Genomic DNA, 17,148 nt, shown 5'->3' with positions numbered 1-17,148 from the left:
CAGTGAGAAAGGAGGAGGATATGTGTGTGTAAAGCAGTATAAGATCACTAATATCTAGGGCTGTGAAGAGGGATGTTTACCAGCTGGGGGTCGATCTCTCCTATGGAGCGGCTCTGCACGGCATTGAGGAGCTCCTCCAGCTCACTAAAGGACAGCTTACTCAGCTTCAGCTTGTCTAGAGCCAGGTGCTCCCCGTGGAACAGCCTCCTCCACAGGTTGTCCCTGCGACAGTGGCCCATGGCCTGCTCCACACTGGCCTGGATCTGCCTCCGCGCCGAGCCCACCTCAGAGTTCAGCAGGGGGAAGAGGGGGGAGGGGTAGAGGAGCCCCTGGGCCCCCGCTCCTGCCCCGTTGGCCCCCTTGGTGGGGTAGAAGTCTCCATCGGTGGATGCAGTAGTAGTGGCTGCTGCAGGTGGTGTCTCCTCCCATGGGTCAGGCTCTGGGTCCCGTGCCCCGCCTGTCTCGGCCCGGTCCGGGGCCATCCGACCCCCCAGGTCACTTGGCTCCCGGTGGATCTGGGGAAGCTTCTTAAAGCGTCGCATGTCTGCTGTCAGCCGGGGAAACAGCTCCCGCTGACTGGTCATGATCACGTAGTAACTTAGCCTAAACACATGCAAGGATATATTACAAGCACATACTGTACATACAAACATGGATATATTTGTACACTGCTTCATATTGTGAAATAATAACGTACAGTGTAACATTTTTTCAGAGGCTTGAGGAGAACATCATGGGTTAACACAGGTGCAGTGGCCTGGTATAACTCCTGGGTTTTTAATTACTTCACCTATTGTGTCAGCTATAATCTGTCCTTTCACATCTCTGTACCTCAGCAAATGTCTCTCTCCCTCCGACTGCTCCTCAAACGGTGCAGCGTTATGGCACACCAGCAGGGACACATCAAAGTCGTCATGGTGACGCAGGCCTTCCAGATCCTTGTAAGAGCCAGAGCTGAAAGAGATAATAAGAAAAAAAAGCTCATGAATAATTCATCTCTGTAAATCACAGAGGTGGTTGATATATGTATGTGACTGTGATCCATACCTGTTCCACAGTGCCACCAGTGCATATTCATGGAGGTCTGTGTTCGGCGTCACCCCCTTCTTGTTTTCAGAAGTAACTGCAGCCTTGGACATGCGGAGGGGCTTCATGCCATACGTGCCGGCGTGGTCAGTGATGTAGTTATATAGCTGGTGAGCTGTGATCATTCCAGTGGAGATGGAGAAGCTCCCTGATAGACAAATACCAGCAAAATTAGCTCACCAACAAAACCATTTCAAAGGGAAACTGGTTTAGGTGGCTGGGCCAGCCCAACTCACCCTGGAAGACATGGTTGCGGCCAAATTTGGGGATGTCGGGATGGTGGGCGATGAAGTCCTCCAGGAAGCTGGTGAGCTGGTAGCCCTGGCGCAGGGTCATGTGACAGCCCACCAGGTACTGGTGCACCACGCGCAGATGGAAGTCGTAGCTGAAGGAGTGAACGTGCATCAGGTCCCGCACCTTGTCACACTCCTCAGTGAAGAGCATGGAGAGCTAGAAGAGATGGTGACACACATTCAAGGATCCTGAGCTGTTGGGATGCACGCGCACACGCACACGCACACGCACACACACCAAGCAACCAACAGCCTTCTCCTGAAATACACAGCTTCCTCAACGGTAAATCCCTCATTTTGGTCCACTTACAAATTAACAATTTGAATTCAGTTAAATAATGTCAAGCCAGTATGTCAAAAATACCCAGATAATCTGTACTAAAATTGCTGAAGTGTGTGTCTAATATCCTACCATTAAATCACTCTCTACATTGGAATGGTAAATACCCTGCTGTTTCAGCGGTTCCAAGCATTGTCTCGTTCTATCCAGCAATCTGTGCCATGCACTTGAAGTGCTTACTGCACAGCTACTCTCACTACCCCTTTGTGAGGGCCTTTTGTAAGCAACTGTGATATCAATCAACTTCATAATTATATCTTATTTAATTAAATCCAACATCAAAGAGGGGGCTTACAAAAGCATTAATGGCAAATGCAAATTACTGCACCGAGAGGCTGGAGAAGGGAGTAATTACAGCACAATAAGAGGAGTTGGGGGTAGAGAGCTAAATGCTATTACTGCAGCTGCTTTCATCTTGACCATTTGCCTGGAACAAATGCAAATAGGTCTTCTCAAAACAAAGAGTCAGAAAAAACCAACACTGTTCATTCAATGCCAGGACTAGAGGCTTTATGCGCCATGAAAACTTATCTCCATCAAGTAAATGTCATGTTAAGGGAACCTCTTATCACTTCCAAGTGAACTTTTCATACCTTACTGGCCATTGCACTTGTAGTAAGGCAGACAATTTTAATAACATTCAAATTACACAGAAAATATAGTGTGGGCATATTTCTCCAGTGGCATGCACCAGAGACTTAAGATAAGAACATTGGAGTTGTGGAAGTCTGAAGTCAGAACAAGAAGTGAACAAGCCCATGCTGGTTCAGGGGGGTTGTTAACCTTTCTAAGTCTCCCCCGGTGGAGTTCAAGAGACCTGCAGCCCAATTAAAGGTGACCTTTGACCCATCGATCAACAAGACTGGGAAGCTATTAAGACTACAAACTTCCCTTGTAACAGTGAAACAAAACATATTTTATGAGGGACCTGTTAACTGGTGGGTCAACACTGCACATTAATTGCTGCCACATTTGCCAGTCTCCAATCTGATCTGGCAAATTAGTCTGTAGTGACCTTCAAAACTTTTTATTTGTTGTTACACCAGCGAAGGTGTAAGCTCTTTTTAACGGTGAAACTGTCTAACAAGGACAGATTATTATCAATGCAGGTGTAGATACAAATAAAGATGTGTAATCATTGAGGCCATCCAAGCAGAGAAGACAAAAAACAAGTTGATTGGAGACAGAAAGGCAAGGCCAGCCATGATTAGAGCCTGACAGCAGGCATGAAGACCCCAGATTGATAAACACATCACATCAACCTTATCAACTCATCTGGAAGGGAAAGTTCATTCAGTGTTAGCATGTGAGTGTCTGACCACCAAGGGGGGACCCTCTAAGCAGCATCCTGTCTTACCGCCATCTGCCTTGAACCATAGCCTGGGTCACAGAATCACAAGACCTCACATGTGACAGGCCTCCTGGCCAATTAGATTGGTGACGGTCTTACTAAAATCAAAATGTCCTCAAGAAAAATACTCAGATTTGAGAAGCACAAAGACTGCAGGTAGGACAAGACATGTATATCCTGCTAAGATAATAGTGTTCTTCAGCTGACAGAAACTCAGAGGAGATGAGCATGGAGGATCACAGTGGCTCACAGACAGCGAATCACAAGCATGGCCCTGTTTCCCCAGCAGAAAGATGGAGACAGGCAGCCCCAAAGAGTCAAGGACTGAAATGAACCCCAGAGTGACAGCGACAATGTACGGCACTGTAGCCAGAGCTCCGGCAGGCTGCACTGAAGAGAAGACAGATTCAGTCAGACAGGGGAAGCCGTCAAAAACCCAGAGAGAGAGAGAGAGAGAGAGAGAAAAGAGAGAGAGAGAGGAGGGGGGTATGGCAGCAAGCAAAGAGAGGAGAGAGGGGGGGGGGTTGGGGTGGAGCCTGATTTGAGGGAGACACCCCGCCCCTGGGAATGCTTGGACATACCGCAGAGTCAGAGACCGGTGTGGCGTCAGGGTACGGCTTGCAACGAGGTTTGGTGAGGAGGGTGCCCTGATGGAGAGAGGATATGAGATGGGACTAGACAGACAGACAGAAAATAAATAGGGCTAAAGGTACACATACATACAGACACAAAACAGAAGTACTGAAACTGACAGATACACAAACACACAGAGTTTGACACTAAAAGACAGACATGACAGTGATACAGTCACAGTATTGAGGTTTATTACACATGCAAAGATAAGTATACAAATATGTAGCTACACACTCACATTCATAAGATTAGATGAGAGTGATATGGAAGAGTGGGTGACAGGAGGCGACAAACTAGTGGGAATGGGCACCAAGCGTGTGCAGGTCAAGAAGGGCACCCCCCCCCCCCCCTCACCCACCACACACACACACACACACACACACACACACACACAGCTGCCCTAGCCCTCTCTCTTATGCGCTCTAGCGCTTAACAAACACCTCTGCCACGCTGCTGTGCATAAAGATGAACTTCACTTCTTCAAATCATCGTGATTAAAGAGAGCGCGTGCTCTTTGTCGGCTCTATCATCGACATACATCACTTTTAGACGTTGAGCAACACTAGCATGAAAGAAACGAGCAGGGATGACACCTTGTCCTCTGGCTGTATCACATTAAATCACAGTCATGTCAGAGGCTGAAAACTGATGTGTCACAAGTAGTACTGAAAACCTCTCTAAGAGCGCTGGCTGCTCACCAAGTATCAGGCAGCACAGGAGGCCTCCTCGTCTGTATGCACAAGCATGCACAAGCACGCACGCACACACTGTCCAGACCTACCACTGCTCCCTCCATCTCCACAGTCCATTAGCTCTGTTCAAAGAGTGGGCTGCCGCTGCAGCCACTCACCCACCCCACACAACACTCTCCTCATTAGTTTACACGGCAGAGCAATTACCTGGCTGAAACACTGGTTATGAACACTCACATGTTTCGGAGATTAAAACACACGCACATAATCATTCTGGAGATTGTAATGAAAGAAAACAAAAAGGCTGTTCTGTTGAGTGTATTGATTTTTGTCATATGATTGTTTAGCCTGAGAAGCAAACAGAGATAAAAAAAACCCTGTTCAAATCACCGCTGTTGGGAAACTATACAGCTCAATGTGTTGTATTATTTTAGCTTCTATTAAACATGTTCACCAACAAACATCTCAACATCCTCAAATGGCTTAATTGTTTCAAATCAGCAGCTGCTGAAATGACGCACCTGATGGGGGTTTCACACTACTGGGAGGGAAGAAATACCCTCCCAGTGAGCAACATCTGGAGACGTTTAGCAAACACACAGCAGTCATTTACAAACATTTACACTTAATTACACCTCGTTTGGAGTGAACCTGGACTCACTCCAGCATAGATTTAGAAACAGCATACAGAGAGAGAGAGAGGGGAGGGAGGGAGAGAGAGAGAGAGAGAGAGAGAGAGAGAGAGAGAGAGAGAGAGAGAGAGAGAGAGAGAGAGAGAGAGAGAGAGAGAGAGAGAGAGAGAGAGAGAGAGAGAGGGGAGGGAGGGAGAGAGAGAGAGAGAGAGAGAGAGAGAGATGATGAGGTGATGACTGTAGAGCACCTGAGAGTCAATCGTGAGTCCCAGGAGACAGAGAGATGAGAGGCTCTCATTGCTAACATGGAACTATGATGAGAGAAGCTGTTAATGAACCACAGTTTTCTCTCTCCCTCACCAAGCATATCTAGTGGAGGGCTGGAGTCAAGTCCATTATCCCAGTTCTGTGGCCCAACACTCCCAGCACAGAGCCGTCACAAGCGCTTACCTGAGAATTGACTGTCTGTCCCATGGGGATGCGGGAGCACTCCAGAGCATACTGCTTCACACAAAAGTAACAACCCTAAGACAGGAAAAGAGAGAGTGAGAGAGAGAGAGACAGAAAGGAGGGGAAAAGAAGACAGAGAGGTCATATTCAGAATACCAGTGTATACAGAGGATCAAGTGTCACACACTTTGGGCACAACAGATATCATTTAACATAAAGTGTGGTATGATTACGATGCCTGAAACAGGGACCACATCCTCCGCACTTTTAGGAAATAATGACATATAGAGCACTCTCTACGACAGACCACCTCACATCTTCATCTTACAAGGTCAGATTGCAATGACACATCATCTGAGCTGGAGGCCAGTGTAATAATGGTGTGATATGGAGTTGAGAGGTGTGGAGCTCCCCTTGGCAGCAGTCTCACCTGAAAGGCCAGCTCCATCAGCACGATTCCCCCTGGTAGCGCCCTCTGGAGGTGGTACGCTGTGGTGGCCGATGCACTGCTCTGCTGAGAAATTCAAGATAACCTCAGGAGCTGATGGTTGAGTGAGTGAGCGTGTGTGTGTGTGTGTGTGTGTGTGTGTGTGTGTGTGTGCGTGCGTGCGTGTGCGAGAGAGAGAGAAATTACAGAGAAAGAGAGAGAGAGAGTTCATATGCTTGTATGCCTGCCAGCCTAAAAGAGTGCAGTACAGTGTATGTGTGAGTGAATAGCTCCACCAACATCCCTTGCTCCCCTTTGAAGTGAACATTAACCTTAGGGCTGTCCTCGCTCTTCTGCTTGTTGTAGGAGAAAGAGGAGAAGGACGCCCTCCCCTCTGACGACAGTGAGCTGAGCATGGCGGCACGGGCACGGGCAACACTGCAGGGAGGGAGAACGGGGTCAGGCAGGGCCGGGGAGACCAGGGAGGTCGGGCCTCCAGGGGTAAACCCCCCGGTAAGGCACGACTCCACACACAAGCAAACAGTGAATCACACTGTCCTGGACCAGAAGAGGAGCAAGAGGCAGAAACAGCATCTGCCCTGTGTCTGCTGCCATTACATCACACACATGACCAGAGGACTGTGAAATCAGGGGTCATGAGGTGATCACAACAGATTTGATGACTAAAGAATGAATACTGCTCACAGTGTAAAGAGAGAGAGAGAGATTTGGGAGTTTCAGACAAATAAAGTGCTACATATCCACAGCAAATGTTGGACATCATACATTGTAGGATACAGAACCAGTCGGTTTCATAATCAAACAGCATGTGGAGGTCATATGGTTCCTAATGCTTAACTGTACTTAACTGCATATGCTATAAGTAGTAATGTTTCAACAATGCCTACATCTCTGACCAGCAGATGTGCAGGGCCCCTGTGTGTGTGTGTGTGGGGCCCCTGTGTGTGTGTGTGTGTGTGTGTGTGTGTGTGTGTGTGTGTGTGTGTGTGTGTGTCCATGCGCCAAACTGACCTTCGTGCAGGGGACTGGGGCCGGACCTGCACCAGTATGAAGCCCATGCTCTGCAGATACTGGACGTATTGCTGGAGGAAGGTGTTGGAGATGTCCTGCAGCCAGGGCTCTTCCCTCAGCCGGCTGGGTAGCATGTCAGCAGAGTCCGTGCTGTAGCTGCGGTCCCGCCCAGATGCTGTGGAGTCACTGGAGCGGTGGCGCTTCTGTCACACGTACAGTACAGGAGGGAAGCACAGGGGAGGGGAGAGGGCCTGAGGGGTGAACTGGGGTGTCCTCTCAGACTACGGCCATTTTTGTATGTACCAGGGTAGGCTGGTGGAGGCAGAAATCGGAGGACGGGCTTGAGTCCCGACCATTCCTGATTCCATTCCATGCATTACAGTGAGCCCATCCTCCGATTTCTACCTCCACCAGCCTCACCTGGTATGTACAGCTTTAGAGAAATGAGCCACCAGATGAGGATAGTAGTGTGTCTTGTTGGATTACCTTGACTTGAGGTTGGACAATCTGCTCCTCCTGGATCTGCTTCCGGAAGACGGGGTCAAAGAGCAGCGGGGTGGCACAGTAATGTACCAGTCTAGACGACTGCTTCAGGGTGTCCAAGTCTGCCACCTGTGGAGGGAAACCAAACATCACCCGTGTGTCACTCTAGTAAACGACTTCACACAAACACATACACACACATACACACACACACACACACACACACACACACACACACATACACATACACATACACACACATCATCACACACTATTACCACACGTGAGCTGAGAATCAATGACTGGTTTCACAATTGCCTCATCAACCCGTCTAGCAACCAGCAGAGGAATCTGACTGATGAAACAGTTATGGCTCATGTGGTCCATTCATTAATCTGTGGTCCCTGATAAATCACTCTCATTGACACATCTATCTTCCTCTTGCGGTCTGGGACGGAGACAGAAAGCGCTGTAAAGATGACTGTGTGATAGAGGAGGAACACAGAACAGAACAGGGCACTGCTGATGGGATGTCCTCTCCTATCTCATCCATCAAAAGCAGGGGATCCACAAGTGGATCAAGGGCCATTTGCTTGGGGGCCTGGGGGCCAGTAAAGGCCCACCGTGGGCCTCCCCACTGTGGAGCCAGGCAGGCAGCCCCTGCCGCCTGACTGGGCAGTAATGGATGAGCCTGCTATGGTGAAGGCTGACGTACTGAGAGGGAGCGAGAGCACACACATGGAACAAAGGCTGATGTCATCAGCCACTAGCTCATTAGCCCCCGAGAGGAGGACTGGTGTGGGAGAGACGAGGGCACTGTTATGTGACAACTCAAGGCCACATCCAGGCATCTCCATCACATGCATACCAAGATATGAGTTATGGTGATATGTAACAGGGCTGCTGGCGTTTTTTTTTTTTTTTCTGCTGATACTCGAATCAGTGGTTAGACATAAAAGAGAATTTTCTCTGTTTTCACAAATCTTTGTGTGTACGGAAAGCAGGCAAGGGAAACACACACACACACACACACACACTGGTTGTCTGAGGGAATTGGAGAGGTTAGTTTGAACGTTTCAAAAAAGTAAATCAATGTTAAACTCAGATCCTTAAAATGCAATATGAAATGTCTGTGTGTTAGAGAGCTGTGTGCAGAAGCAGTGCTTCAGTTGGAGCTGCTGGTGGACTGGTATTCCCTTATGATATACAATCAACACAACAACAGTTAATGCCTTTCCTTCAAACCTCTTTAAATGCTCAAGCTAATTGCTGTCTACAACCGTGTTAATTGTTTGCCAAAATCCCAGGATGCAGAGACCTGACAGGAGTTAAATATACATCAATTAGCTCCAGTGCATAAAACTCCCATCTTCCCGACAGCAACTCGTACTCTAAGCATCGCTTCCAAAGTTCACACAGGGATTTGCACCCACATGCAAATAGCCAAATGTGTTGGAGATGGAGTGATGCCATTTGCTGAGCTTTGGATGTGAGTCATTGTGTGTACATTATGCAGGCCTGTGTGAACTCTGTGAAGATCGATAGCGTGTTGATGTGTGTGTGTGTGTATGGTAGTTTGATAAAGAAATGGCTCTGGTACTTACAGAGATGGGCATGTTGGACTGCGCTGACCTCTGCTGCCAAGTCACAAACAGGTTCTCAATCTTCATCTGCTTCTCCATTTCTGTCAGCATGGAGATAAAAGCCACACAAACAGTGTTTAGTCACAGCGTGGTGATATGCGTGCCCAGGGCCAAGTTCAACAAGCCCCATCCCTCAGAGCAAGCAGGCAGACCTTGAGCCTTCTGCCTGGCCCTGCCTGTCTCTGTTAGGCCAAGGTCTGACTACACACATCTCCTCCATCAATGAACTGGCCATTTCATCTCTGCCACCGCCCAATTGGACACCAGTGGGTCTCATGGTGTGTCGGATTAACCTAGAGCATCTTATACCAAAAGTACCCCCTTGCATCTTCAGTAATACAGTACATATCTTCCATAATAACACTCCCAAACATGCATCTATTCTATATCTAAACACACAAGGAGGAAGTTACTTAGCATTTAAGACCCACATGATTAATTTAATTCAGAAATCCAATACTGTATTCAGTAATAATAATACAACCAAATGCATACTTGCTACATGAGGTTCATACAGTACAGTGAGTGTTAGTGAAAGTAACAAAGGGATACAGCGGGTGTAGGGAAAGTCATTTAGTGGCCATATTATCTGACCTCTCCGCTCTGCAGCTTTGACCTCCAGGAGCTGGGCCCCATGGCGAGCCACCACATCTGCCCCATCCTGAGGGCTGGCCAGGGCACGGCCTGTAGCAATGTCCCTCAGGGCCTCATCAAAGGGCACCAGCTCAGGGAAGTGCAGAGGGGCCAGGCTGCGCCCAGAGCTGCCCAGCCTACCCTGGTCCTTACTGGGCACTGGGGGAACAGGGCTCCGTAGCAGGGCATCGGCTTCCATGGTGGGGTTTAGGAAAGGGTTGGGCTCCTGCTGAGAGAGAGAGAGAGAGAGAGAGATAGTGGAAGATGAGAAGCTCTAAGGATTTGTTCAAGTTATTGAATGAATAATCCTATGCTTCCAGTATATGCCATGAACATATTCTTCTATTAAATATATGCCTCAAACAAGACAAGGCCATATGGTTTCATATCCCCTTATATTTTTACATTTAATTTCAGACACATCCAAATCCCATCTGCCATTCCAGGCAGCATATTACATCAATAGTGTAAAATAGTTTCGCTCATGCTATTGTAGATAAATCTAACAGGTAGAAAAGTAAAAAGGTAGAAAAGTACCTGTCCAAATCTCTAGCCATGGCTGATTTACTTCAGAGGCCTAATAAAATTGGACTTATTTATAAAGAACCAATTCCTCAAACTCCGCAGCAGCTTTAGTATAGGGCTTGCCCATGCCGGAGCGATGAAGCTGTAGAGATGCAGGGTCTTATGGATAATAATAGCATGCCCTCCTTGACACTGCAGATCTGAAATGCCCTCCTCTCTGCTGTTCCAATGGGAACCTTTGGGCAAATTTGCTTGGCAGAGCAGTTAAGGGCTGCTGGGCATGACCAGGGCAGTGGAGTAGGATGGCCCAGATGCCCCAGTGTGGCAGAGCCCGCTGCCCATGTGCCCTAAGGGTGAAGGGGGGAGGGGGGAGGGTCAAGCTGGGCATTGGTGCCTACACTGCTCCTCGTCAGGACTATGACAGATGACGATCTGCGAGGGCAAATGTTCTGCTGCTCTGACTCTGCCTTCTGTCCACATTCATTAGCAGAGGAGGAATTAAGAGTAAGGGCATCGATACGGAAAGGAAAAGTTTGGTCATTTCCTTTCTTTTCTTTTTTTTTTTAAACTTTTTTAGTAATTGGTTGTCCTGCTATGACACTGAGGGCAATGACCTCTCAAATATCTATATCAAATATATTGAGAAAAAGTATGGTTCTTCCATGCATCACAGCTGGCACCAACAAAACACTGTTGTATGCTATACAGAAATATAGTCAGTGTGAAAGAAAAAATGCTTTTTTCATCTAAAACCTTCCAAAATACTCTCCCCCCTTTCCCTGTATTCAGGCACACTCTGCTCTGAATATGATAGCCATTCTTTACTTATGACCTAGGGCTATTGAAACGAAAAACTTTGGGCATGAAGTCAATCCCACGGCTCCTCCCCTCTTGTGTATCCAAGTGAGTCAGAGATACAAGTAGGTTGACGTGAAGGCTGATTGAAAACGTGGAAAAAAAGGGAAGGAAGGAAAGGAGTAATGAAGAATGGGGTCCTGGGTGCTGACATGTCATACACAGGTAGAGAGGAGGCGGAGAAAGATGATTAGAGAGTAGCGAGAAACTAGGTCATGGTGATGTTTACTTTTAAAGACCAAGGAGAATCTGCTTGGTACCACAAAAACTCGAACCAGAGCAGCAGAAAAACATTACTGTTAACACTGTTAACCTCCATAACAGGAACACGCCAGACTACGCTGACTGAAGCAAGTAAAAAAAGAAGCCAATGTTTTCTCCATCCTTCACCAATGCCTCCTTCCATTCTAGGTTGACAGTTAACAACATGAATATTGCAACAGAGAAAATGGATTTAGGAAGATCAGAGGTATATGTTTTGAAACTCAAGTATATCTGTGTTGATGTTGTACCATAGCTCGATGGGTTCCAACACCTCGTCTCTGCAATCCCAAGGAGACCAACAGAAAACTGAGTACAAAGTAAAGCACTGACAGAGCTGTTGATAGTATTCAGGAGGCATCTGTGCTGTGAGGTACTGTACTCAGGGAGGTAAAATGATGTGGGAGGGGATTTAGTGGCAAGCACTGCCTCCTAGCATTAGCAGTGAGAGTACAGGGAGCAGAGGTCCTCTGTGGCTCAGTTGGTAGAGCATGGCGCTAACAACGCTTAGGTTGTGGCTTTCATTCCTGCTGGGACCATATGTACTGAAATGTACGCACTCACTGCAATGTAAGTTGCTTTGGATAAAAGCGTCAGCATATATTAGAGGTGAGCATGGAAGAGGGCATAAAAGACAGCCGTGAGTAAGTAGGTATCCGACTACTTGCTGGAGTGAACGAGGCCAGTGTGTAGGCCAGGCCTAGAGAAGGAGCAGGTACCTGCCTGGTAGAGTGGAAGGAATCCCAGCGCTCCCATAAGGTTGGGACAGCTGTCAAGAGAGCTGCCCCAGGACTGGCCTGGTGTTGGAATACTGCAAATCCAGATGCTGCTCTCACAGCCTTGTTCCACCTGACTGCAAACTACCAGGTCAAGCAACCGTGTTCGAGCATATGCCTGTGTGTGAGAGTGAGAGTTTACCTGTTTGAGGTCTTCGTGGGAAGGTGTGTCTGAGAAGCAGAAGTGGTGGAAAAGGCCCATCTTCTGGTTGAGTAGGCAGTGGACTACGTGAGCCCTGGCATTCTGCCACTGGACCAGCCTCACAAGTCCCCGGTTCAGAGAAGCCCCGAGGTCCACGGACCAGTTATAGGTGTACAGTACCACCTTAGCCCAGAGGGAAAATTATATTACCGTTAGATATTATTAAAATGTTTAATTTTTTTCGATGATCATTACGTGTACACTTTTTTCTCTACACAGACACCATAGCAGTCATCTTAGAAACAGCTAATTTTTCTTCTGGAGAAAAATAGATAAATAAATAATCTTCTATGTAAGAGAATAGTACATTTCCCTTGTGTATTGTGTTTTTATCTCAGTCAATTCTTACCAAAATCCCCCCCTCTGTTCTCCCTTTCATTCCTTTAATCTCTCTCTATACTCTCTCTGTGCACCTTAAACATTAATGAACAGCTCCAAAAATAGATGCAGATTTCCCTTTGCTAGTAGTTCAAGATGAGAAAAAAAAAATCTTTTAGATCAACCCACGGCATAGAACCTATGGTTGGCAATCGCACCTACAGGTGTACCCCCTCAGGCTAAACTGTACAACAACCACACCCACCCACTATTCTGCCACCCACCCACCACCCAGGATAATCCTCACCTTTTTCTCCAGGATATGGATGAGGAGGAACCGCTGACGTGGGGCCACCCCCCTCCAGGCCTGCCCTGGGCTGAACCAGTCACTCTGCTCCAGGGCCTCAAAGCGCTGGAAGCCCTTATGAGCTAGACGGTCAGGGGGAGAACACAGTGAGAGAGGGCCAGGGGAGGACAGAGGATACACAGAGGGCAGGACACCCTGAGCCAAATCACAGGTCCTGTGTGTTAAGATGAGCACTGTGGGCTGACAATCACTTTAACATGGGGGACCGTAATGGATATCCTTTCATCTAATATATGATTAAATGGATAGCACCCAATGGTGGAAAAGTGATTTTGAGGATGAAGTTATTAAGATTAAATCATAAATGGCTCTCATTGCGTACATAGAGAGAAATGGCTCAGCAGGGTTTTTAAAGCCCTGGGGCCAGTTGCATACAATTATTCAAAGATCATCTGAGGCTTGGAAAGACTAGTATTTGGCTGTTAGAGCAGGCGCATAGAAGAAAGCCTTTCCTTTTCTATTAAATGATTTAGCTTGACTGTAAACAATTATTTCATCAATAAATTGCAGCCATTTATGAGACTTAGAAATGTGCTAATAAATAATAAATAAATAATAAGTAAAATTGAAATCAGTTTGAGGTAAAAAGAGAAATCGGGGAAATGTGTACTCTTTGAATATGAATAACTGAATGAATAACTATTAGTTCAGCAATTTAATAATAACATTAACTAGCCATTCAAGATAATTAATAGCAATGTGATAATTGTCTAATTGGCTGTGTCCAGGTCTGAGTGATGACAATGCATGTGATTCTAATTCATCTAACAGCAGTAGCATATCACTGACACACTACTAATGACTTTGACATCTCTGTCTTTCTAACACCTTTTTTGACAAAAATAGATGTACACCATTTCCCGAGCTAGGGCATAAACCCAACCTAAATCATACAAGCTGTGGTGAATGAGGAATTCAGGATACAGCATTAGCACCATCAGCAACATGATGGTGTGATGCAGAACTCACACCATGCAGCTAAACTACAGTACAGGGGTTTACAGTGGACTTGATTCCAATGATCATGAATGAAAGAGATTCAGTTTTACATCATTCTGACAACTCTAATGGGATAGATAGGGGAGCAAAATGGCAATAACAGTAATCAACATCAATTTACATCAGAATAATTATAGCAACAAAACTATTCCCCACTAGCATGGCAGCTTGGTTGTGTCTGGCTGGAGGGCAGACTTACGTGTGAACCTATTAAGCACAGGGGTGTTTTCCTCATCTGAACTGTCTTCTGTGGGCAAACAGAGATGAGCACAAACAGCATGGCAGGCACTGACAGTGAAACAGACAGCTCTACACAAACTCAGCTAATGCTACAGAGAGATGCTTGCAAAAGAAAAGATAAATGTTAAGACAGTTATACAAAGGTTGCTTTGGTTGTCTGGGACAGAAGAGAGGAGAAACCAAGCACAGCAAGGGGGGAATGTCACAGCAAGCTCAGAAAAAATGCCTGTACCATGCTCCAAAATATTCCTCTACCCTCTTCTACAGCTGGTAATTAGTGATGAGTTATTAGCAACATGCCATTAATATACAATACAGGTTGATTTTGAAGTGGGAGAAAATGATCCTAACTACTTTTTTATGATCAGTTGTGCTGTCTACCTAGTAACTAAACAACACAAAATGTCTACATATGCTGATGTAGTTCTATTTCTCAATTTGGTGATTTCAAAAGTCAGTTAGTAAAGCTTGGTTGACCACAGAATCCAGACATTTCCCAACTGTACATGTAGCACTGTTATAGAGGGAAAGGGTATCTCCATGTTCTTCTTTCTCTCAAATGATAAACAAAATGAACACCACAACATATCTTCAGAATATCAGCAAATGTTTGGCTCCATAAAGCAAAATAAATCATGGGTCAAGCAAACATAAAGGTGATCAACAGAACTTTCCAGGCAGATGGACAACCTGATGGACAATTAGACCTGAACAGGTACCTTGCTCTGTGCTGCAATGCCATTGGTGGAAGTTGCGTCCAATGAGGATGAAGCTCCTAGAAGTGGCCGGAGGTTGACTGAGGTGGTGGATGAGAGGCAAGGGAACAAATATGTCTCCTTGGGGACAACTAGGGGATCAAACAAACAGAAAACTATCAAGTGGGTAAATATCAACACAACATACTTACAAAATCAAGTAATCAACAATATCAGGATCTTGGAATCTTGTAAACACAATCTTTCCAGAGTACAAATGGCCTACCTTGTCCTCTCAAACACCTTGACTGTGGTGTCACTGGCCAGTGAGCTGACCAAATTGACAATCTCGGTCAGGATGGGAGGCAACAAGAATTGGGAGGCAATTTCAGCTGTGCACTGCTGAATGGAAGGGCACCCTGTTTACCAGAGCCCCGTTGGGGAGAGAAAGAACGAAATAGAGAGAATGTGAGATAACCTTGAAAAATAAAGAGCCTTTCACAGACAGGAGACACAATCTTTTCTATTAGCCTCTCTCCACTCCAGCAGAGATGAGTGGAGGGCAGAGGAGACATTCACCAAGTTTGGCCATGAAGGTGATCCAAGGCTGACAGGTGACCTGGTACAATGGGTGCAGGGTCCCCACTTCACCCTCTTCCAGCTGGGACACATGTTTCCTGTTCAAACACACAAGAAACAAAACTATTTATAACAAAGAAACAAAACTATTTCTGTCTGTGTGTCTCCTTAAATTTGAACTTTTGTAGATTCTGTGTGAAGCTCACCTCTGTGCTTGCTCCAGTTCCACAGCCATAGCTTTCTCCTGGCTCCACTGCTGCTTTACATTCTCAGTTTTGTGCCTCCTGCGCACTGCTCGGCCCTCCTCCCCTTTCTCCTGCACAATGTCGTCAGTTGTCTTAGGGCTCCCCAGTTCAGACGAGTCAGGCTTGCTCTACAGAGAGGTGGGATAAAACATCCAACACTGTTAATGATAAATAAAACAGTTCCATGGTGATAGACCATTGCTTAAAAATAGATGTGTTGATCTTAAATTGAGTAGCTGTGGGGACAGAACCAACTCAATTTAGGGCAAACTTCTTCAAAACAAACTTCCCGCCCTGAGCTCACCAGTATTTCCCAGAAGCTGCGGCGAGTGGTCTTGCCAGTGGGGGTGGTGGATTCTGGGGTGCTTGTCCCCGTGGTAGGGGTGGTTGCTGGGGTTGGGATCAGGGTGATGGGAGATGGGCTGTTTTTAAACACCCGAGAGCCACTGCGCTGTCGGGGGCTGTCTTTGACATCCCTGACCTCAGACGGAGGACTTGAAAGGCCTAAAGAAAAAATGTGGGAGGAGATGGACCTGACAATAAAAACTAATCTGGATTGACTTTCTATGGAACCAAAAAAATGATTATTGTTAGAGGTACAGGTAAAAGAAAACAACTAAAAGAAGAAGCAAGTAAGGGATCCGTGAGCTACTCACCATTTGTGTCCTCTCTTTGACCTCTCACAGGTGTGCAAAATACCTCCAAACAAAGGGGATTGGGTAAGACCCTCAGCTCCATGATGACATCACAGAGGGCGTGGCGCAGTGCGCCGCGCAGCTTGTCAGTCAGCTGGAGGGGGCTGACGTTGCCTTGCTCCCAGATGTCAAAGCGGACGCGCATCTGTGGCCCTGTCAGGAGAAGGCCAGCGTTGACTGATGATCATCACACTGAGCATGTGCCCAGCGCACCAGATTAATTATTATAGTCCAGCTGACAGCACAGCGAGGCCCCGTAGAATTTAAACACCCAGGTAAGGCTCTAATTACACCTACAGTACATAAACACGACACACACCACTTCCACACACAGGATGAATCTATTATTACACAGAATTAATTCACTTTTCTCAAACAGTAGGATGGTAAATCATATTTGCCAATTAAAAGTATCATAATGCGAATAAGATTCTTTTTATGTACTCAATTATTTTGATGAGCCTCCATAAACAAAAAAGTTAATCTCTATTGGCTGTATCACTTTCAATGTCACATTGACAAATACAATCACATATAGAAATTAGAAGTCTTCTAACATTATGCAATAGCTTTCATTATCCAGATAGATTTAGAAGTCCTATTCAAGGTGACTTAGCATTTAATTATTAGAGACAATTACCTATGAAGTATTGGTCTGTTTATAAATGGATCCATATTTATATATACAGTATATAT

At 46.2% G+C, this 17,148-nt stretch overlaps 1 protein-coding gene across 1 annotated transcript in view; it reads right to left on the bottom strand.

Moving 5' to 3' along the window:
• Positions 1 to 17,148, bottom strand: part of szt2 (SZT2 subunit of KICSTOR complex) — a 48,869-nt gene that overhangs the window by 3,340 nt on the left and 28,381 nt on the right. Inside the window, exons 52-72 of the mRNA XM_083672465.1 lie at positions 16,414 to 16,605; positions 16,062 to 16,261; positions 15,719 to 15,885; positions 15,513 to 15,610; positions 15,220 to 15,352; positions 14,958 to 15,085; positions 14,198 to 14,245; positions 12,940 to 13,061; positions 12,255 to 12,437; positions 9,657 to 9,924; positions 9,024 to 9,103; positions 7,423 to 7,548; positions 6,937 to 7,139; positions 6,237 to 6,342; positions 5,908 to 5,991; positions 5,478 to 5,552; positions 3,652 to 3,717; positions 1,323 to 1,536; positions 1,048 to 1,234; positions 832 to 954; positions 81 to 603 (exon numbers count right to left, since the gene is read on the bottom strand). Coding sequence (XP_083528591.1) covers positions 81 to 603; positions 832 to 954; positions 1,048 to 1,234; positions 1,323 to 1,536; positions 3,652 to 3,717; positions 5,478 to 5,552; positions 5,908 to 5,991; positions 6,237 to 6,342; positions 6,937 to 7,139; positions 7,423 to 7,548; positions 9,024 to 9,103; positions 9,657 to 9,924; positions 12,255 to 12,437; positions 12,940 to 13,061; positions 14,198 to 14,245; positions 14,958 to 15,085; positions 15,220 to 15,352; positions 15,513 to 15,610; positions 15,719 to 15,885; positions 16,062 to 16,261; positions 16,414 to 16,605 — 3,326 coding nt within the window. The remainder of the gene's footprint in view (positions 1 to 80; positions 604 to 831; positions 955 to 1,047; positions 1,235 to 1,322; positions 1,537 to 3,651; positions 3,718 to 5,477; positions 5,553 to 5,907; positions 5,992 to 6,236; positions 6,343 to 6,936; positions 7,140 to 7,422; positions 7,549 to 9,023; positions 9,104 to 9,656; positions 9,925 to 12,254; positions 12,438 to 12,939; positions 13,062 to 14,197; positions 14,246 to 14,957; positions 15,086 to 15,219; positions 15,353 to 15,512; positions 15,611 to 15,718; positions 15,886 to 16,061; positions 16,262 to 16,413; positions 16,606 to 17,148) is intronic.

This window comes from Argentina silus (assembly GCF_951799395.1).
Source record: "Argentina silus genome assembly, chromosome: 6".
Classification (NCBI taxonomy): Eukaryota; Metazoa; Chordata; class Actinopteri; order Argentiniformes; family Argentinidae; genus Argentina; species Argentina silus.
This window is presented reverse-complemented; position numbering and strand designations above follow the sequence as displayed.